Below are 22,353 nucleotides of genomic sequence, written 5' to 3'. Positions count from 1 at the left end.
TTCTTAAAAAAAAAAAAAAAAGGCATGTCATCAAATGGGCTCCATTAAATGTTCAAGAGTAGATAAGAATATAATTTTTTATATAACTAAATAAAATTAACCATGCATACCCACCAGGCTTGATGTCCTTGTAAACAAAGTTTTCCAAGCCATATATGAACTCCCCTGAATGTGCCCCTGCATCCGCATGGCAGCAATAACCAGAATGCAAAGCATTTAAAAGACACTTTAATTTCACATGTAAAATATGTCTAAACTTAATTCAAAGAATTAGAAATCATGTGACAGAAGAAGTGAAATGCAGTGACACCAAAACAATCTATTTCTAAGGAAGTATTCACAGTGACACCATTTCCATTATTTCAACATACAAACTTTATTATCATAATACTGTAACAAAATTTCTTAGTAATTAAAATTGTAAGAATTAACCATTTCAAATTAAGCAAAGCAGACAAATTAGCACTAATATCTCACTGAATTGTTTGAAATTTTCCAACAGAGCAAAAATCAGATATTTTGGTTCCCTTTTTGCCTACTGTTTTTGCCCATTTGCAGAACGCAATATTGAGAGATATTTACACTAACTTCAGAGTCAACTAAAATGAACTCATCTTACTTTAATTTACTCTCATCTGTCCCTTTTTAGATACAATGACTCCTTTCTACCCATTCTTGTTAGTGATGGCCAGATAGCACCATCCTCCCATTCCCTCCTCACATACAGCATAGACACGACAGCAAGCTTAACCTTTCTAAAACACAGCTCTTATGACATCCCTCCCTGGATTTTTAAAGAAAGTAAAAGGGAAACTTACTGACTCTCTTCGTGGTTATAGATTAAAGTTTGTTATAACACGAAACTAAAAATAAAGGCTCTAGAGCCAGAGAAGGTTCAAATTACAGCTCTATCATTTTCTAGCTCTGTGACTTAGGATGACTTATTTAACTTGCAGCTTTCTCCACTGGGAGAAATGGGAACAATAGCCTTAAGTCATAGAGTTGTAACTATTAAATGAGTCAATAAATAGAAAGCATTTTGAAAAGTGACCTGGCAAATAGTAGATACTCATTAAATGTTAGCTGCTACTATTGTCATTACCGTCACCATTACCACCATCACGGCATTCAAATCTCTTAAAATTGACCTAAACTCAGCTTTTTAACTTACATTTAACTACATTCTATCAAACTCCCAAATTCTTAGCTGTTCCCCATACATACTCCATACTTGTCTCTCTTCACTGTCCCCTCCACCTAGAAGACCCTGTCTTCTTTTCTGCAAACTCATCTTTTAGACACAGCTTAAATATGTGTCTAAACAGTGTCTGCCCTGATCTCTTTGGCTGAACATGATATGTTCATTCTGAACTTCCTTACCACTCTTATCTTTACCTCTCTGATGAGACTCAACACTTTTCTCCTGTTTATTATTATGCGTATGTCTTATTTTCTCAACTAAAATGTAAGGTTTTTGACAGCACGATTCACGGATTCTCTAACTTTTATGTTTCCATCAGCATGTTGAGCAGATGGGCATAAGACTTCTCAAAAGTACCTAGAAACTAACGATACTGCCTTTAAAATTCTAGTTTTAAACCTAGCATTCTATCCCCAGTCAAATCAAACAAGTATGTAAGTAAACAAAGACTTTCAGACTTGAAAGGATTTTAAAAAATTATATCCAATGTATCCTTTCTTAAAAGCTACAGATATGCTTCAGCATAACTAACAAAGAACAAAAGGCAAGGGACCCAGAAAACACTGAACTAAACACAGAAGAGTAATGAAGACCAATCCCAGGATGACAGCTGTGCAGCAGGACTGAAAAAACAACCATTTCAAAGGGAGATCTTCAAGAGAAAATGGGGATGGGGTGTGGGTGGGGAACCAATAGGTGGGTATGACAATAGTAAAGTAACACTGAGAGTCATATAACATTATTTCATGGGGCCAGTGAAAAGAATTAAAGGTAAATTTACACAGAAAAGAAAGCAAATAAAAAAGAAGCATTTACAAGTTCAAGAAAAACAAAAGGTTGTAAAGAAAGGAAATACAATCACAGTATATCATTTGACCTGCACAGTGAACAATTACACTGTCAGAGTAATGTAAATTTGACCTGTAATTGGCCATAAATTATTATATACCATATTCTGAGACGAGAAAGAGGGCAATTTTAGAGTGAAAGATGATGCTAAGAGAAGTAAACTCCGTGACTACCATAAGAGGATATCCTAGGTAAGACCTTATGCTAATAAGTTAGATAATGGCAGAACATCAGTATTTCTAAAACCACGGTTCCCTCTAAGGAATGGGTCTAAAGGGTAGAGAAGAGCAGAACAGGGGATTGACATTTTCCCTCAGAAGTCTTTTTGGGAAAACTATTTGATTTTAAAGTGTGTGTGTATACTACTTAGATAAAATTAACATTTTAAATACAGAATCTATAGCGTTTGGGAATCTTTGGCCTTCATAGGAATTTAATCTTTCCCTTTACTTTATAAAAGCCTTTCTAGGAAAATAAACTCACTATAATAAAATAAAAGGAGAAAAATATGAAGAAGTTTATTTTAGGTGGCTCAGTCGACTAAGCGTTTGACCCTTGATTTCGGCTCAGGTCATGATCTCACAGCTCATGGGTTCGAGCCCTGCATCAGGCTCTGTGCTGACAGCGTGGAGCCTGGTTGGGATTCTCTGTCTTCCTCTCTCTCTGCCCCTCCCCCACTCACATGCTGTCTCTCTCTCTCTCTCTCAAAAAATAAAATAAAATATACATATTTATATTTATTTATATATTATATATGATATATATATTATATATTTTTAATATTTATATTTATATTTTAAAAAGTTTATTGGGGGGCGCCTGGGTGGCTCAGTTGTTAAAGTGTGAAACTTCGGTTCAGGTCATGATCTCACAGTTAATGAGTTCAAGCCCCACGTCAGGCTTTGTGCTGACAGCTCAGAGTCTGGAGCCTGCTTCAGATTCCGTGTCTCCTTCTCTCTGACCCTTTCCCGACTGCACTCTGTCTCCCTCTCTCTCAAGAGAAAATAAACATTTAAAAAAATTTTTTTCATAAAAAGTTTATTTTTACAGTTGAGCAAATTGTTTATAAATGAACTATTATATTTCAATTTTATTTTTTCCCACAAGACTGTGGGCAGCACTCTATTTTACCAAATAGAACAAATTAAGTAAAAATACTTTTTTAAAGCCGATTAGCATGATTATTTTGTTTTCAATTTTATCATCTGCTGCTTTGAGTTGAACTACTTCCTCTTCTCACCTCTCTTAGTCTCTATACATGTGACATGGTGCTTTTGTGCTTTTCAAACCAAGAAATAAGTGGAAAAATAATAAGTCTCCAAAATAAAGTACAGTATTAATATTAATAATGGCGAAATGCAAAGCATCTAAAGACTAGGGTGTTTTTTATCATTTGCATGAATAATACTATATAAAAATATGACCTATATTCATGGAAACTTGAAAAAATTTATATGCAGTCAAGATAATTAAATATATTTTTTAAAAAACAGTATCAATATATATCCCAATTCTTGAATTCATATCTTTTATTTTAAGATTTATTTTGAAGTAATTTCTACACCCAACATGGGGCTCAAACCCACAACCCCTAATCAAGAGTCACATGCTCTACCAATTGAACCAGCCAGGCACCCTGAATTCATTTCTTTTATACTCAGAATATTTTTCTGAAAAATCTAAGATAATAACATTAAAACTGAATTTTACATTCTAAATTTTAGTTCTATCCCCCCAAAATGTAAATTTTACTATTCAGGAAGTTACAACGTAATTATTGTATATTATATAAGCATAATAGTCCTATCGACACAAACTGAGGGCCGCAGATGTTCAGCCCCTATAAATACATCAAATCATCCTAAACATATAAATTTCCTAAGCATTAAACAGGCAGCATTCAAAATTTCATAGGTGCTCAATACAAAATGTACAGCAGGTTACGATTTTGCCAATTAAGCTGTCAACTACTAAAACAGGAGAGACTATACACACTTCTTACAGTTCACTGGAAACACTCAAATATGTTTTAAACAATTACAGCTAATTCCATCCAAAAATAAAAAAGCAAGAGGAGTTTGGAGTTTATTTCTAAAAAGGAAAAATATAACTTAATTTTATACATATAAAAGTTATGCATATAATTATGCTATATTATATATTATGATACATATTTTATATGTCATTTTATCTAAACATGTATCACTATGCCTACTGATAAATATATGTCATTAAATACGGTGTGTTAACAAAATATACTTAATATGACCTGTATCAAGAAAGAAATGAAATTCTAACGCTCTCCAAGTCCTTCTCCTCATTTTTAGGGTACTATTTCCACATATACTAATTAACCAAAAGTGAATAAAAGTAAATAATCGCACTGAATTGTCATAAACAAAACCATTCTCACTTTGCTTTATTTGGCACACAAAAGTAACAGAAACAAAGAACACTGTTTTCATAAAAACACAGATTCTTAAACTTCATGGGAAAGACAAAATATGCTCAAGTATGAAAAGAGAAAGGTAAAACACATTTAAGTTTTTAAAAAATTTCTTTCATTTAGACAGCCTCAATACTTAAAGTATTTTAGTAATTTTCTGTAAAAGAATAATTCTGCTTAAGAGCAAGCACTTGGGGCAAAAAAAAAAATGATAAGGAATTTTAATGAACAAGCTATTTTTAAGAGATTTCTTACTGATTACACTAGGAAACAAAGTCATTTCTGTCATTTCTAACTCACGGTTTGCCCTACCTTTTAAGAAAGACCAAAGAGAAATGCATTAGCATTTGTGGTATCGTCTTCTCCCATCACAGACATGCATAAACATGCCAACCAAATGATAGAAAAACGATGTAAACTGCTAGTAATTCTCACACCCCAAACAGCAACTGGGGTGTGATTTGACTTGAAAGAGAAAAACTGGAGGCCTGGAGGAATCCTTCAACTCATCACTCTATAGACTACTTTTTCATCTCATCCTTATTCTTTCTCCATAAACCAAATCAAAATAATCATCATATTTTTAGATAAAAACAAAAAATTAAAACTTAAGGCAAGATGTTAAAATGCTGAAATCTGAAAAATCAAGTTTTTTAAAAATATCCTATACAATATAAGGAGACATAGCTAGAAATAGAATTACAGCACTACTTCCTCTAAACATTATTTCACTACACTGATACGGTGAACCTCATTATCTTCCATGGATACACCTAAAAATGTAGAGATAGAACCTATCAGCATTTGGCAAAAACAAACAGGCTTGCAAGAACTCACAGAAAGGTCTCCATAAAGCATCACAGAAAAAAAAAGTGGTTAAAGACAGTGGGAAAATTAAACCGGCAGTGAGATAAAACAATCGTGTGGCAATGATTCCTAAATGTGGGCCATGAAAATATAATCAATACTGTGACATATGATTTTAAAAGAATATTCTTTCTTTGGAACTACAATTTATGAAAGCTTACGAAAGTATCCTCTTTAAAGTGCATTAAATGTATCTAATATAGGTATATATATCTAAAACATAAACATATTGTACCTTTCTCTGCTGCTTTCTGAAGAGCTTCTTCAATTCGGGATAGCTCTTTCTGTTTAATATCTTGCAAGGATTTTTCTTCTTTTTCAGCATCATATTTAATACCTAAAAATATATATTTAGTTCACATATTAAAAAATGCAATTATAAGATAAATAGGAAACGTTCAACCTCATTATGATTGGGAGTGTATGTGTACTCTAAGTCTTGTAAGCCACTTTTTAATTCAAAAGATCCGCAATCTTTAAATTAATTTTACAAAAGTTTAAACATAAATAAACGATCCTTCTTTATTTACAAAGCTTTTATCCAAAGGGAAAGGAGGGAAAGAAAGGAATTAAAGAGAGAAAGAATGGGGCACAGAGGTGGCTCAGTCAGGTAAGCATCTGACTCTTGGTTTTGGCTCAGGACATAATCTTCCTGTTTATGGGATCAAGCCCCACTCTGCTGGCAGTGCAGAGCCTACTTGGGATTCTCTCTGCCCCTCTTGCTCTCTCTCTCAAAATAAACAAATTAAGAAAAACAAAAAATAAAGGGAGAAAGAAAGAGAGAAAACCAAAAGGAGAGGAAAAGAGTGAGGAGAAGGTAAAAAGGAGAAACAGAGGCAGGCAGAAAATTTCCAGTCATCTTATCTGAGGAGTAAAATTTTGAGTAACTATCAAAAACACATAATATCCAATACTAGATGGTACCAATATAGACTGACAAAAAGACTCTTAGAAAATAATTCAAGAATATGTATCAACAATCAGAAAATAGGTATTTCCTTTTTATCCAGTAATCTCATTGCTGATAATGTATCCTAAGGAAATAACACCAAAGAATAAAAAAGATATCTTTAAGAACAAGGTGTTTATAAGGTTCAATGTAATAGTCCAAAACAGCAGGCAGCCCACAATGGAATATCCTATAGACTTTCAAAATTATCACTATCCCATATCAAAAATACATACATTAAGTAAAAAAGCCAGATCCATGTTGTATATATAAAATGTGATAAATACTCTATCAAATTGAGTATGTATATAGTAAAGAACAGAAAGCAAAATATAAAAATAAAAATTGTGTTTGCTTTCTGGTTGGGAAAACAAGTAATTTTTCCCTAAAATATCCAAACTTTTCTTAACATTCTATTGTTCTTATAACTGAAAAAGAAACAATCATAACAAAAGGTATGACTTAAGTAAATAATGCTTTACAACATTCATTAAAAATTAAAATACTATTATTTACGATGAAAAATAATCTACCTTTTTCACATGCATTTTTGAATGAACACTCTCTCAAAACCAGAAGCAACAAAATAGGGGGGAAATTTTTCCATTCTTGAAATCTGTAGCTTAATACATCAATACATTTTTAAAAACTTATTTCATTTCATTCTCCAAAAGTAAATTATTCAATGCATCTGAACTTAAAATGAAGCCTTAGTTGCGAAATAATTATTCAGAGAAGAGATTAAAATTATCAAATGGTTGGAATTATTCTTTCCAGCAGTAACATAAAAATATTTTATATAAAATGTGGCAATATATATGTGTGTATATGTAAAATGTACATATACATATACATGTGTGTATATGCATATATATAACCAGTTTAAAGTATCTTCTATTTTATTAAACATATTAAAATATTTAGCCAAGGTAATAATTTAATTTCACTGTGCTGTTACTGAGTGGTTATAATCTTAAACAACATACTTGCTCCAGGGACAACAAGCAGGTAGAGTCCCTCTAGGGTCGCAACAACTGCTTCTCCATAAAGGTTTTTCCAAGGAATCTTCAAAGTTAATTTATCTAAAAAAAAAATAATAATTTCAACCTTAAATTCTTATTTGAGCTACTCCAGAAGATACACATTTCCCACTTTCCTTTTAGAGAAAAAGTGTAACACAATGCTCACGCATATAGTGTATGTACCACTCAGAAAAAAACGAAAAAACTCCACAATGAAATTTACAAAAATCTCTTCCATATTTGTAACTATTCAACTGTATTTTATGCTTTTCAAACTTTCTGATAATTATAATTTCATTTAATATTTCCCAACTGTACATAGAATGAGGCAGCTATTATTTCAACTTTGAAAAAAATGAAACTCAGTCCCAAAGAAGTTAAAAGAATTACCTAAGTCTACCCAAGTCATCAGTGTGGTGGTATATATACCACCAGAATCACTGGTACTTTTAAATCAAGATGCCCAAAGTTTGGGGCGCCTGGGTGGCTCAGGTGGTTGAGCATCCAACTTCAGCTGAGGTCATGATCTCGCAGTTCACAAGTTCAAGGCCCACATCGGGCTCTGTGCTCACAGCTCAGAGCCTGGAGCCTGCTTCAAATTCTGTCTCCCTTTCTCTCTGCCCCTCCCCCACTTACACTCTGCCTCTCACACTCTCTCAAACAAAAAAAGAAAACAAAACTTCTTTTAAATAAAAAAAAGATGCCCAAAGTTCAAAGAACTGTTAAACAGGATAATAAAGTGAAGAGGAAATAAAATAATGCAACGTAAGGGAGGGTATTTTGATTCACCTTCATGGCTTATGCAGGTAGGGCAGTTTTACCTGGGAATCTATTCCCAGGGTTAAAATCTCAAATTACTTCTCCATTTAAATTGTATTATTCTTCAGTTTGTAAACCTGTTGAGTTTCCTAAATGGCTCCCATGTGAGGGGAGTCTAGAAGTAATAATGCCAGTATACTTCTGGGCCATTTCTAAGTCTGATGACTTTATAGTGAGAACCACCTATTTATAACAGATACTCTTACATATGTAATTAACTCATAAACTCCTAAAAAGTTGATTTGATTGCCTTTAGGGTGAGCATGAGTCTGAAAAAGTGAGAAATGATGCACAAGAATGAACCTGGACCACTTTCTTACACCATACACAAAAATAAACTCAAAGTGGATGAAAGACCTCAATGTAAGACAGGAAGCCATCAAAATCCTTGAGGAGAAAGCAGGCAAAAACCTCTTTGATCTTGCCCGCAGCAATTTCTTATTCAACACATCTCCGGAGGCAAAGGAAACAAAAGCAAAAATGAACTACTGGGACCTCATCAAAATAAAAAGCTTCTGCACAGTGAAGGAAACAATCAGCAAAACTAAAAGGCAACTGACAGAATAGGAGAAGATATTTGCAAATGACATATCAGCTAAAGGGTTAGTATCCAAAATCTATAAAGAACTTATCAAACTCAACACCCACAAAACAAACAATCCAGTGAAGAAATGGGCAAAAGAGATGAATAGACACTTCTCCAAAGAAGACATCCAGATGGCCACCCAACACATGAAAAAATGCTCCACATCACTCATCATCAGGGAAATACAAATCAAAACCACAATGAGACACCACCTTACACCTGTCAGGATGGCTAACATTAACAACTCAGGCAACAACAGATGTTGGCGAGGATGCAGAGAAAGAGGATCTCTTTTGCAGTGCTAGTGGGAATGCAAGCTGGTGCAGCCACTCTGGAAAACAGTATGGAGGTTCCTCAAAAAACTAAACATAGAACTACCCTACGACGCAGCAACTGCACTACTAGGCATTTATCCAAGGGACACAGGTGTGCTGTTTCAAAGAGACACATGCACCCCCATGTTTACAGCAGCACTATCGAAATAGCCAAAGTATGGAAAGAGCCCAAATGTCCATCGGTGGATGAATGGATAAAGAAAATGTGACATATATATACATGTATATGTATGTATGTGTGTGTGTATATACACACACACATACATACATATACATGTATATACAATGGAGTATTACTCGGCAATCAAAAAGAATGAAATCTTGCCATTTGCAACTACATGGATGGAACTGAGGGTATTACGCTAAGTGAAATTAGGCAGAGAAAGACAAAAATCATATGAATTCACTCATATGAGGACTTTGAGAGACAAAACAGATGAACATAAGGGAAGGGAAACAAAAATAATATAAAAACAGGGAGGGGGACAAAACAAAAGAGACTCATAAAGATGGAGAACAAACTGAGGGTTGCTGGGGGGTTGTGGGAGGGGGGATGGGCTAAATGGGTAAGGGGCATTAAGGAATCTACTCCTGAAATCACTGCTTCACTATATACTAACTAATTTGGATGTAAATTTCAAAAAACAAAAAAAGATGGGGCGCCTGGGTGGCTCAGTCAGTTAAGCGTCCGACTTCGGTTCAGGTCACGATCTCGCGGTATGTGAGTTCGAGCCCCACGTCAGGCTCTGTGCTGACTGCTCAGAGCCTGGAGCCTGTTTCAGATTCTGTGTCTCCCTCTCTCTCTGACCCTCCCCCATTCATGCTCTGTCTCTCTCTGTCTCAAAAATAAATAAACGTTAAAAAAAAAATAAAAAATTAAAAAAAAAAAGAAAAAAGAAAAAAAGAAAGTTTAAAAAAAAAGAAAAAAGTGAGAAATGCCCCTGAGCATAACAAAAAGGGATTGTCTGTTCCCTACACCTTTTCTTCTTTCCACTTACCCTAACTCATTATCCTCTCATCATTTATTATCCGAAATTCCATTGGAATTGAGTTAGTTATATTACTGCTTCCCACTGATAGAACAGAAAAGGTTTAAATTTTTAAGTAAAAGGATAACCAACGAGTACCACAAATATCTGAATACCAAAACTTAGAATACCAAACTCTTAAGAATACCAAAACTTTATTAAGCTTACAAAGTCACACTGACTTTATAGGTTAGGTGTAATATTTAAACTTAAAAGAAATTTAATAACTAATATAAGTACTCCATAAACCAAAACAGGGATAAATATAAAAAAATATGCTTTGTATCCCTATATGTTGGGATAGGGTCAATAAGAAACCCTGAAGGGAGCCATTAAATGATTATAATACTTTAAAAGCATAAAAAGCCAATTCAGAAAAATTAGCAAACCTCTTTTAAAATATAAATCTAGTTCTAATAACATAATGAATAATGTAAAAGTTCTTTAGTCAAATATAACTCATCCATACCCTGGAAATGCAATTTCAATACTATGTCCTAATTTTAGATCTAACTTCCTTAAAGACATATATAAAGAACCTATATTCATCCTTGCCTCTCCCACACCTACTTTCATAGTCTCATATATAGCAATGTGTGTATAAATATCTCAAAGGTAAAAGAATGAATGAAAGGCTGTAACTTCACTCTAGGATGTCAATTAAGCATGCAGGACCACAATACTCCTGGGTATCACCACAGATAAATATCACCACTTCACACAACATTGGGCTCTGTGTAACCAATAACAGCAAAAAGATAATGCATGCCCTACGGATGCTTGCAATCTGGGGAGTGTCTCCTGTTTGAAGAGACAGAAACATAAAAATGCTACTTTATATTAAAAGGAACACATGCAGGTGATATAAAGTAGACTCAAAGAGAAGTATTCAAGTAATTGCTAAGAGATGACAGAATAGCAAAAGACAAAAACTTCCCTGAATACAAAATAAATGAAGAAGGAAAGCCATGTGGTGAAGCAGAAGGGTGACAGAAGGGGAAGGAAGGATGGATGGTGGCATAAATGAAAATTCTTAAAGTAACAGCCAGTTGTCTAGGGTTGTAACATACATTTAAAAAAAGTAAAAATTGGCTAATATGGGACAGTTGAGAGGACTTCACAAAGGACCTTTAGAGGACCTACTAAAAAATTTCTTCAACAAAGATGTATGCTTAGTTATGGATGATCTTATAAGCCTTTAGCTGCAAAGACTTTCTACTTACCAAGACATATCCTCTATACCACATTGCTGCATAATATATCAAGTGAAATGGATGAACAAAACATGAGGGAAATAAGCTATACTTAAACTTTATTGACTAGAGTTTGCAAATTATACTACTTTCACATATAAAGAAAAAGCATACAAAACTTAGGTATCAATTTGGAAAATCAAGATATATTCTGTGTAGTAGAACCAAAGCCCAAAAACTATCATTGCAGTTCAAATGTCCTTCCTTTTTAGAGGGTAATATTCTACCCTTTTGCCAAACACTTTGAGGTATTTATGTATTACATTTAATATATATTAGGTCCAGAACTCCAAAAGTTTTAACCAACATAAGCCAAAAACTTCTCACATTTTTGTTCAAGCTAAAAAATTTTAGATTAAATAACACAGGAAAAATAAAAACCTAAAAGGACTAAGAATAATTCAAACGAAGAGTACTTACCAATTTGGCCAGCTTTAACTTTAAAAGGAACATCCAATTCACTCTTCAAAAGGAAGAAAAAAATTAAAAGACAAATTATTAAGCTCTCCCCTCATTTAAATACACAATCATCTCGAAGGAAAAACATGAAACAATTTTCTGTATGTGAGTAACTCATAAAGGACATCCTGAAATAAAGAGTTTCTATAGACTTAAATTTTACTTTGAGGAAAGAATTCATAACAGAAACAAAACTATAAATAGGAACAATAGAAAAAGAGTTTGTAGTTAAAGAAAGTAATTGGGTAAAATGGTTACTTGTTTTAATAAACCAAACCAAAACAGATAAAATTCTATTAACTTTTAAAATAATAGATGGACGCTGCTTATCTGAAATATTAGAACAGAAAGAGTCCTTTCACAAAAATTAGCTGAAAACAACAACTGAACAACTAGTTTCTCTCAAATAAAACTTTCAGTAAATAAACAAAAGAATCTTTTTTTAAATTTTTTTAACATTTATTCATTTTTGAGAGACAGAAAGAGATAGCATGAGCAGGGGAGGGGCAGAGAGAAAGAGGGAGATACAGAATCTGAAGCAGGCTCCAGGCTCTGAGCTGTCAGAACAGAGCCCGATGAGGGGCTCAAACTCACAAACTGCGAGATCATGACCTGAGCTGAAGTCAGACGCTCAACTGAATGAGGCACCCAGGCACCCCTAAACAAAAGAATCTTAAAAGACAGATGCCTGGGTGGCTCAGTCAGTTAAGCAGCTGACTCTTGGTTTTGACTTAGGTCATGATCTCCTGGTTTGTGACTTCGGGCCCGCATTTGGCTCACTGAAAATGTGGAGCATGCTTGGGATTCTCTCTCTCCATCTCTCTCTGCTCCTCCCCTACTCTTGTTCTGTCACTCTCAAAATAAATAAACTTAAAAAAAAAAATCTTAAAAAGTAGATACCCAACTTATGATTTGCCAAATTAGAATTTATTTTAGACAAGTTACTGACAAGTAACATCAATAATATAAATAAACTTCCAGGTATCTGGATTCCAAACCACTAAAAAGTACAAATAACTTTTTTATTCACAGAGTACTGAACAGTAACTGATATTCACAACAATTACTGGAGTCTTTAGAATTATTAAAAATTAACCCAATCAGAATAGCCTTTCTGTTAGATATATACCTTAGTACATACAAATACTATCACTCTGGTGACCGAAATACAGTATTAGGTAACAATTAACTAAAATAACCAATTTACCCAATCATTTGATTACTCAAGAATTCTAGGTAAACAGGAATCAAAGACAACACTGATGTTTTTCTAGACCAGAACAGGAAATTCCTCACTGGTGCTAACAGAGCAGCTCTACACCCAAGGCAGCAGCAGGCTGTAGGAGGGGATACATTCATATTATATCTTCTATTATACCTGATACAACCTCTAAGCTATACACTTCTAAAATACCCCTATATTTTGATGAGCACTGGGTGTTGTATGGAAACCAATCTGACGATAAATTTCATATTAAAAAAATAATAAAAATAAAATAAACTGTAAAAAATAAAGTAAAATAAAATAAAATACCCCTATATGTTAGGGGTGCCTGGGTGGCTCAGTCAGTTGAGCACTGGACTTTGACTCAGGTCATTATCTCGCGATTTGTTGGTTTGAGCCCTGCATTGGACTCTGTGCTGACAGCTCAGAGCCTGGAGCCTGCTTCAGATTCTGTGTCTCCCTCTCTCTCTCTGTCCCTCCCCCAACTTGTGCACTCGCAGGCTCTCTCTCTCTCAATAAGTAAACATTAAAAAAAAGTGCATATTTTATATATACAGGATACCACCTCTAAACTACACACTTCTAAAAGTTTGGTCTCATGGTCATTTTGATCCTCATGAAATAATTTTTCACAAAAAAATAAATGTAAAGAACTCCTATTCGAAGTAAAACCAATCCAATTTAATTGGGGAAAGGAGGCTACTTTGAATTCATGGAGAATATTAATTACAAAATAATTTATTATATTTAATTATAACCAAAATTCAAGCTAGGCTAACAGAGAGTTCAAACAATTTATCTTTTAAGTATGTTAGATATATATCCTGTCACCACAATTCTATTTATACTTCTTTCCTTCTAAAATATTTTCCTAAATAGGGAAAAAATAACCTTTATTGCAATCTCCAGAAACAGTGTATTAAGTTCTAAATTTTGTGGTAAAGTTTAAAAAGTTGTAGCATCTTATATAAAGGAAGGAAAGAAAATTTAAATATTTTGAGTGCCCTCTACTTTCCAGGCTCTCAGACATTGAGAAACTTGTCAAAAGTGACAGAGCTGACAGAAGGGCAGAGCTAGCACTGAAACCCAGGTCAGCCAGACTACAAGGTCCACGCCCTTCCCACTATGCCAAGTTCTTTTCAGTTTAACAAAAGAAATTGTTACTCCTCATGACAAAATTCTATTCCTAGGATCTTCAATATCCAAAATTGGTTCCCTGAGACCAATCATGTAAGCACTTTGGGTATAAGACCCTTCTTAATTACATAGTTCATCATGTAGAAATCCAACCAGAAGTCAAAACTAGGGTTATAAAACATATTATAGGCTGTTAGAAATCTAACCTATTAATTAATGAATAAACTCATTCTCAAGTGACTTAGTAAAATCAAGTTAAGTCCAATAGGCTAAAAGCCTAACAGGGAGGGAGGGGGAGTAGAAAATGGAAAGTTAGAATCCAAAAAAAATCTACTCTGACATCTTTGTATTACCATAATATTATAAGACTGGACTGTCAATGTATTTCAAAAAGACAATTATTCATTTGGTAAACTGTGAAAATCAAGCCCTTATTTACCAAAAAATTATGTAAAGACAATTCTGAAGAAAACTATTTCATATAAGACAAATGTTTTCAGTCAACTTAAGTCAAGGAAAAACATTCCACTTTCCAAAAGATACTATTTTGATCATTATGAAAAAAATTTTTTAATTTAATCTCAGAATTTCCTATAGGGAACAGTTAAACAAGCAATCCTTTTCTGAATGACTCAATCACTTTATCTGGTACCTGGTATCAGACACCAAGAGTTTCTGAGAGTTTACCCAAATTAACTCAAGTAATCAATATAGTTTAAAAACTTACCAGAGCATTTTCTTTTATCTGTAGGTTATCTAAAGCCACATTACCTTTAAAAAAAAAGAAAAAGAGGAAAAATATGAAATTACAATACCAATTAGTATAACCTGTCATAATATAGTAGCAAACACTATGATACTACAGTAAGTACTAATAAGACAGTACGTAAGCAAAGCAAACTTCAACAATTGAAGAAGCTACTAACACAAAGCGTTGCTATATATGGACAATTATTAACGATAGCATTTTTTAGGTTAGCCAACTGCAAAAGAAATTACAAAATATTTAAACTGGCCAACATTCAGGGGCGCCTGGGTGGCTCAGTCGGTTGAGCGGCCGACTTCGGCTCAGGTCACGATCTCTCAGTCCATGAGTTCAAGCCCCGCGTCGGGCTCTGTGCTGACCGCGCAGAGCCTGGAGCCTGTTTCGGATTCTGTGTCTCCCTCTCTCTCTGACCCTCCCCCGTTCATGCTCTGTCTCTCTCTGTCTCAAAAATAAAAATAAACATTAAAAAAAAAATTTTTTTTTTAAATAAAAATAAAAAAAAAATAAACTGGCTAACATTCAAATGGACAATGAGAAAGAATCTGGAGACTTTCAGACTGAAGAAATTTAGAACCAAAGAAAATATCTATCATTTTGAATGATTAAGCCAAAAACCTAAAAAAAAAAAAAAAAAAAAAAAAAAAAAAAAAGACCTAAGAAATGACTCTAAGGACAGATCAATTATCCTGTAACTTGGGATTCTTTTCTTAATTATGGTATTAATGAATATTTTCTACAGGTATATAATGTTGATCTTTTAAAACTCCAAACATCCTACCCTCCCAATGATTATCATTTACGGTCCTAAACTTTTTTTTTTTTTTTTTTTATGGGCAACTCTACACCTAACATGAAACTCAAACTTGGGACCCCATGATCAAGAATCACATGCTCTACTGACTGAGCCAGCCAAGCGCCATTATAGTTCCAATGTTTAACTAGTCCAACTCTTCTTAAACCTACTCAGATATTACATTATAAAAACTAAAGCCATAATGATACTGTTACATTACTCTAGTTTTGAACCCTGTACCTATATTTGTTGATAAAGGATACTTAAATATTCTGGCTTACATTAAAAAAATCCACTAAACTGCATGATTTTCTGCAGATATATATATGCATGAGTTTAAGAGTCTACATCCTCAGAATGTCAGAAATTCCATTTACATAAAAAATAATTATAAGACTAAGATTAAAGCCCCTCCTAAATATCAACCATTTTACATTTAACTGAATACTGAGGAAAAAGATTTAATTTCTTGTTTCTACTTCAAGATCACATAATAATTCCATTTCACTTAAATTCTCTAAAGGTTCATAAAACTATCATTTCAATATTAAATACAAGCATGAGTTATTCAGCTACACATTTTCTTAATCACTCATGACACATTTATATTTTTAAAAATACTATTCTTTCTATGCTATCCAAAAATATTTTTCAGTCAAGTAATTTTTACCCCACAGTACTTCAGAGCAAATTAAAAAGAATATTCAATTCCATTATGCCATTGTTAGAGATGTACTTTTCCCCAGATCTCAAGTTTTTTTCAAACAGACATTTATTAACCACCTACTACTAAGAGGTAGTACCTCTCAGGAACTACCTAAGAGAGTAATTCTTCTTAGGTACTGAATGGAGAAATGACAAAAATGACATCCCTGCTACTGAGGAGCTCACAGTCTAGCAAAGGAGATTACATTTCTAAAATTTTGTAAAAACTCTATGGCATTCCAGGAGAAGAGTATACAAGATGCAAAGAAAGAGACACCTAACTGCCCAAAGAGATCAAGAACTTCCCATGAAAGTCAAGGCTAGAAGGCCAAAGAAATATTTCCTGAGTGGATAAGAAAACAGGACAAACGTGAGTGCATGAGTAAGACACATTTTAGAAACCACATGTGATTTAGTGTGCCTGGAGGGTGTGATAAAACAAGAGGAGATAAAGTCAGAAAGTTTGGCAGGAGCCAGACTAACGAAGAGTTTTTAGGATGAAAATGAAAAGTTCAGACTGGTCACAACACAGAGATGAAATACATATAAGAGGAATGACAAAATCAGAGCTGTATTTTAGAACCATTACTCTACTCTCCTAAGAAATAACCATGGATCTGTCCAAACAATTTAGCTGCAAGGATTTTGCAGCATTGGTTGTAACAGCAGAAAGAAATGGATGAATGGGAGAGAGGAAGTACCTAAAGAACTAAATGTCCAAGAAGGCATAAATCATAATACAGCTACAATATAGAGCAAAAAATGGAGACAGACATGGGAAAATGTTCACAAAATATTAAGTTTTTAAAAAGGTCAAAGAATGTTCAGATTGATCTAAACTGATGTAATTTAAAAAGTATATATATGCACACATACAAAGAAAACAACTGTAAGACGAGAGACCATAATGATCACAGCAGTTATTTCCATATAATAAAGTTCATTTGCTACACATGTATTTTACATTTTCTAAAATTACCCGATGAAAGCTGCAAAAAAGGAGAGAAGGTAAGAAGTCTCACAAATGGGAATAAATAAAATATTATCAGCATTATAATAGAAGGAAAGGGAAAGAATACAGGCAGTCAAGCAGCTTCTACAACACTACAGAGAAATTAAAACCTGAAACGGTAACTTCAGGATCAAAGAGGTAGAGTCAGAATAAGAAGTTATTTTATAGGTAGAAACGACAAGAGGACATCACAGACCAAATGCAGGGATAATAAGGTAGTCAAGGAAAAGTGACATATGGTTCTGGAATTGGAAAAAAAAAAAATCCTTAAGAAGTTGTATGTGGGGCACCTGGGTGGCTCAGTCTGTCAGGCATCCTACCTCAGGGCATGATCTCATAGTTTGTGAGTTTGAGTCCTGCGTCAGGCTCTGTGCTGACAGCTAAGAGCCTGGAGCCTGCTTCAGATTCTGTTTCTCTCTCTCTCTCTCTCTCTCTCTCTCTCTCTCTCTCTCTCAAAAATAATAAACAAACAAAAAAGAAGTCTTATATGTACAAAAATTACATAGAGTAGAAACATATCCTTGGATTTAATTCTGTCAGATGATGAATTATAAATAATTACAACTGGGAACTCTATTCAAACCAAAAGAAGTGAACTGCACAGATGCTAGTACATATTTGAAGCAATCCAAACTAGTTTAACAAGATCTAAGGACCACAGAGAGACCTGCAAACTTGCTTATGAATCTGGATTGCTCTACCCAGTGACTCTCACTAGTGGGTCAAGTGTCACCAGAAGTGCTCAGAAATAATCTGCATTAGATATAAAGTATTTCTTCAACAATTATTAAAGACGCTAACTTGATGAATGTAAAAATATAAATGCACTTTTAAAAAGTGTGCTGTTTCTATTACAGTGGCACTTTGGTTCTTTAAAGAAGAGATGATATTTAAATGTGAAATACTGAAAACTACCAATATGGCTAACAGACTTAGACAAGTATATCTAGAAAGTCTGACAAAAAGAGATAATAGTGATAACTGCTAACAGGTAGGATTAAGGATTTTAATTAATATTTTTTAGTATTTTCCAGTTTTTATAATAATCAGATAACAATTTTATGTTAAAATTATACAAACTAGAATAAGAAATGAAAAACAAAACAAAGGTAAATTCTTTTTATTGTTTTTTTTTAAGTAATCTCTACACCCAATGTGGGGCTTGAACTCACAACCCTGAGATCAAGAGTCGCATGCTCTAGGGGGGCCTGGGTGGCTCAGTTGGTTAAACGTCTGACTTTGGCCCGGTCTTGAGTTGGAGCTCAGTGTCAGGCTCTGTGCTGAGCTCTGTCATGACAGCTCAGAGCCTGAAGCCTGCTTCAGATTCTGTGTCTGTTTCTCTCTCTCTCTCTCTCTCTCTCTCTCTCTCTCTCTCTCAAAAAATGAATAAACATTTAAAAAATAAATAAAGAGTTGCATGCTCTACCGACTGAGCCAGCCAGGTGCCCTTGTAAGTTCTAAGGTCAATAGGAACACAGTATATTTTATGCACATTCCTCCTACATCTAATATCTACCTTACTTACAAGACGTGTTTTTTTTTTTTTTAATCAATTTCTAGGGGCAGCTGGGTGGCTCAGTCGGTTGAGCTTTGGACTTTGGCTCAGGTCATGATCTCACGGTGTGTGGGTTTGAGCCCCACATGGGGGCTCTGTGTTGACAGCTCAGAGCCTGGAGCCTGTTTCAGATTCTGTGTCTCCCTCTTTGCCCCACCCCTGCTCCAGCTCTGTCTCTCTCAAAAATGAATAAATGTTTAAAAAAAAAAAACTTTTTAAATCTATTTCCGCTATGTAGAGTCTAGCAAACAAATGCATACTTCCTCTCTGAAAAATGTGAATGCTATCTAACAGTAAATATAACAATGAAATACGAATGACACATTCAATAAATTAGTTGCACTGAAAGAGGAGCCACTGGTCCAAAGAAAATGGGAAGAACAGCAGCATATTGCAGATAAACACCAGGTCATAAGTGCATTCATTCATTCAACCAGTGGATGAGTGTTTTATCTAGGTAAGGCACTGTGCTAATATGTACTCTTCCACTAAATCTATGTACGTATCAGTTTAATAGTCTATATTCTCGGAATGCCAGAAATCCCATTTACATAAAAAATAATTTATAAGACTAAGATCAAAGCCCTTCCTACATATCAACCATTTTATATTTGACTGAATACTGAGGAAAAAGATTTAATTTCTTGTCTCTACTTCAAGATAACATAATAATTCCATCTACATGCAAATAATTTTACTGCTATAGCCAGATCAAGGGCTGAAACACAGGCCGTATCTGTGCCAAAACCTTAAATTATTTTTTAATGTTTATTTATTTTTGAGAGAGAGAGACAGAGCATGAATGAGGGAGAGGCAGAGAGAGAGGGAGACACAGAATCTGAAGCAGGCTCCAGGCTCTGAACTGTCAGCACAAAGCCCAATGCAGGGCTCGAAATCATGAGCCGTGAGATCATGACCTGAGCTGAAGTCAGGTGCTTAACCAACTGAGCCACCCAGGCACCCTTGTGTCAAATCTTTAAAATAAACAAAAAAAGAGAAAAAGGATGAATAATAATTGGAGGAGGGACAGATAAACACCACCACCAGAAAGGAAGGCACTAAAGCCAATCCCACAATCAGGTGTCTCTAATCCCATGAAGTTCCAAAAAGACCACAGTGACAGACAAGTAAGGAAGTTCTATGAAGTGATTTCCTTTTACGATGGACTGACAGGCCTAAAGGATGACAGTAAGCAGGAAATGTAGTCTGCGTCAGAAGAGAAGGCTTCTCATTCTCATCCTACGTGATTCTCATCAATAAACCATCACATTTTAGATGAGCATACACAGCTGGGGAGTCACACATAAAATTTCAAAGTTAATCCCTAAGAGTATTTTCAGAGGTACGTTAAAGGGTAAATCCTGGACCAGAATCTATCTAATAATCCTTACTAAAGAACCAGAAGATGAAAATGACAGTGAATCTATTAAATTAGCAAATGACACCAAGGTAAGCAGAGGTGGAGTCATCACAAGAAAATAAAACAGAAATAGAAATGGTAGCTAAATTATAGAAAACAACCAAATTAGTATATTTATGAATAAAAATGAAATGGGGGTGGAACATGGGTGGTTCAGTCGATTAAGTGTCTGACTTCAGCTCAGGTCATGATCTCGCACTTTGTAAGTTCGAGCCCCGCATTGGGCTCTGTGCTGACAGCTCAGAGCCTGGAGCCCGCTTCAGATTCTATGTCTCCCTCTCTCTCTGCCCCTCCCTCGCTCACTTGCACACTCTATCAAAATAAATAAACATTAAAAAAAATTTTTTAATGAAATGGTACTGGAATATGGAACAAACCTAAGTCCAGGAATGGCTTATTCAATGCATAAAGCCTACAAAATAAATGAAGAAATACAGTACTGACATTAAATACCTTTAGGCAGAAATAATTCATCTGAACTTTCACAGAAGTTTAGCTGTACCTTTCTTATGTGGCACTTAACTATATAAATATTTCCCCAACTTGCTTATAAATTCCTTACTGATTCTCCCCACAGTAAGTGCACAATGAACATTGACCTGATTCATTTAGAGTGCATATTATGCTGCGGTAGGACAACTACAACAAGAACATAAAATCGTTCTACTTTAGAAAACACTCTCTGATCTATAACATTTGTTGATCCTCACAGTCTCCCAATGAAGGAGACAGGACACAGACATCAAACAAAAGAAAACTGAGGCTTAGGGAGGTTAAATGGCTGGCGTAAGGATACTATGTCAACCTAATAAATGATAGAGCCAGGGCTCAAACTTTCTGATGCCCAATGTTTTGCTCAGAACATCACACTATCTTTCAAAGAGCAGAAGAGAATGGGCAGACAATTTTAATTCAGAAGATAATTCTATCTCTCTTGTGCTTACACAAACACTGAGATGCGTGTATAGATGGTGGATCCATTTTTGGTCTCTGCATTTTAAGAGTATGAAAAATCCAAAACCAAAAAGGGAAAATAAAATCGGACAACTAATGAGGACATAACCACAAAGGAAGGACAGAGTCAGAAGACGGCATTGCAAAATGGTTATTTTAGAACTTTTTAAAAAGCTGTGTTTGCAAAAACAAAAGACAGAAATTCATAAGGTATAACTATTCAGAACCATAAAGATCTTTAAACCTAATTCCCTCTCACTTTACATGAAAAAACTGAAGGCTAAAGAGATTAGGTAATGTATCTAAGATTATACAGTTAATGTGTAGCAGTGCTAAGAATAGAACCTATGTCTCCTGACTCCCTGGTCGATGTTCTTAATATAAAACACAGATATTAAATCAAACTGTGATTAAAAACAAACAAAAAACCCCAACAAACAAAAATGCCATGCCTTGCTCCATGAAACTATTTTTGCATACTGTAAAATAATGAAAAAAGAATATGCAGTGCTATATATTTGGTTTTTATTTCCTTTATGTATCTATCACAGACTCACTATTTATTTGATAGTATATCAAAATATTCAGACACTTTCATTCTCCAAGAAAGTGAGCTAAACTAAATGACTGAACAATCTTTCAAGTATGAAACAAATTATTTTAATAACCATTGTTTCAGTAAAGAATACTGAAGAAACTATGGTAGCAATTCATTCCAATTGAATCTTTCGATTCAACCCACGTTAATTTAGTTAATGCAGACTTTTTTTTTCAGTTTTATTTATTTATGTAATCTCTACATCCCATGTGGCGCTTGAACTCACAACCTCGAGACCAAGAGTCACATGCCATTCTGACTGAGCCAGCCAGATGCCCCAGCAGATTCCTTTTAATCGTTCACAGAGACTTTGTCTTGAGAGAGAGGGGAAAAGGAAAAAGTTAACTCTTATTCTTTCCATTTCCCTATTAAAA

General features: G+C 34.4%; 1 protein-coding gene across 1 annotated transcript in view; it reads right to left on the bottom strand.

Annotated features, from left to right (window-relative positions):
• VPS13C (vacuolar protein sorting 13 homolog C) overlaps window positions 1-22,353 on the bottom strand; it is a 193,366-nt gene that overhangs the window by 164,835 nt on the left and 6,178 nt on the right. The window contains 4 exon segments of the mRNA XM_042988726.1: window positions 5,599-5,700; window positions 7,299-7,394; window positions 11,776-11,818; window positions 14,904-14,947. Of these exon segments, the coding sequence (XP_042844660.1) occupies window positions 5,599-5,700; window positions 7,299-7,394; window positions 11,776-11,818; window positions 14,904-14,947 (285 nt within the window).

Source organism: Panthera tigris, chromosome B3 (assembly GCF_018350195.1).
Source record: "Panthera tigris isolate Pti1 chromosome B3, P.tigris_Pti1_mat1.1, whole genome shotgun sequence".
NCBI classification, from domain to species: domain Eukaryota; kingdom Metazoa; phylum Chordata; class Mammalia; order Carnivora; family Felidae; genus Panthera; species Panthera tigris.
The sequence above is the reverse complement of the archived record's forward strand: the minus strand, read 5'-3'. Positions and strand labels throughout refer to the sequence as shown.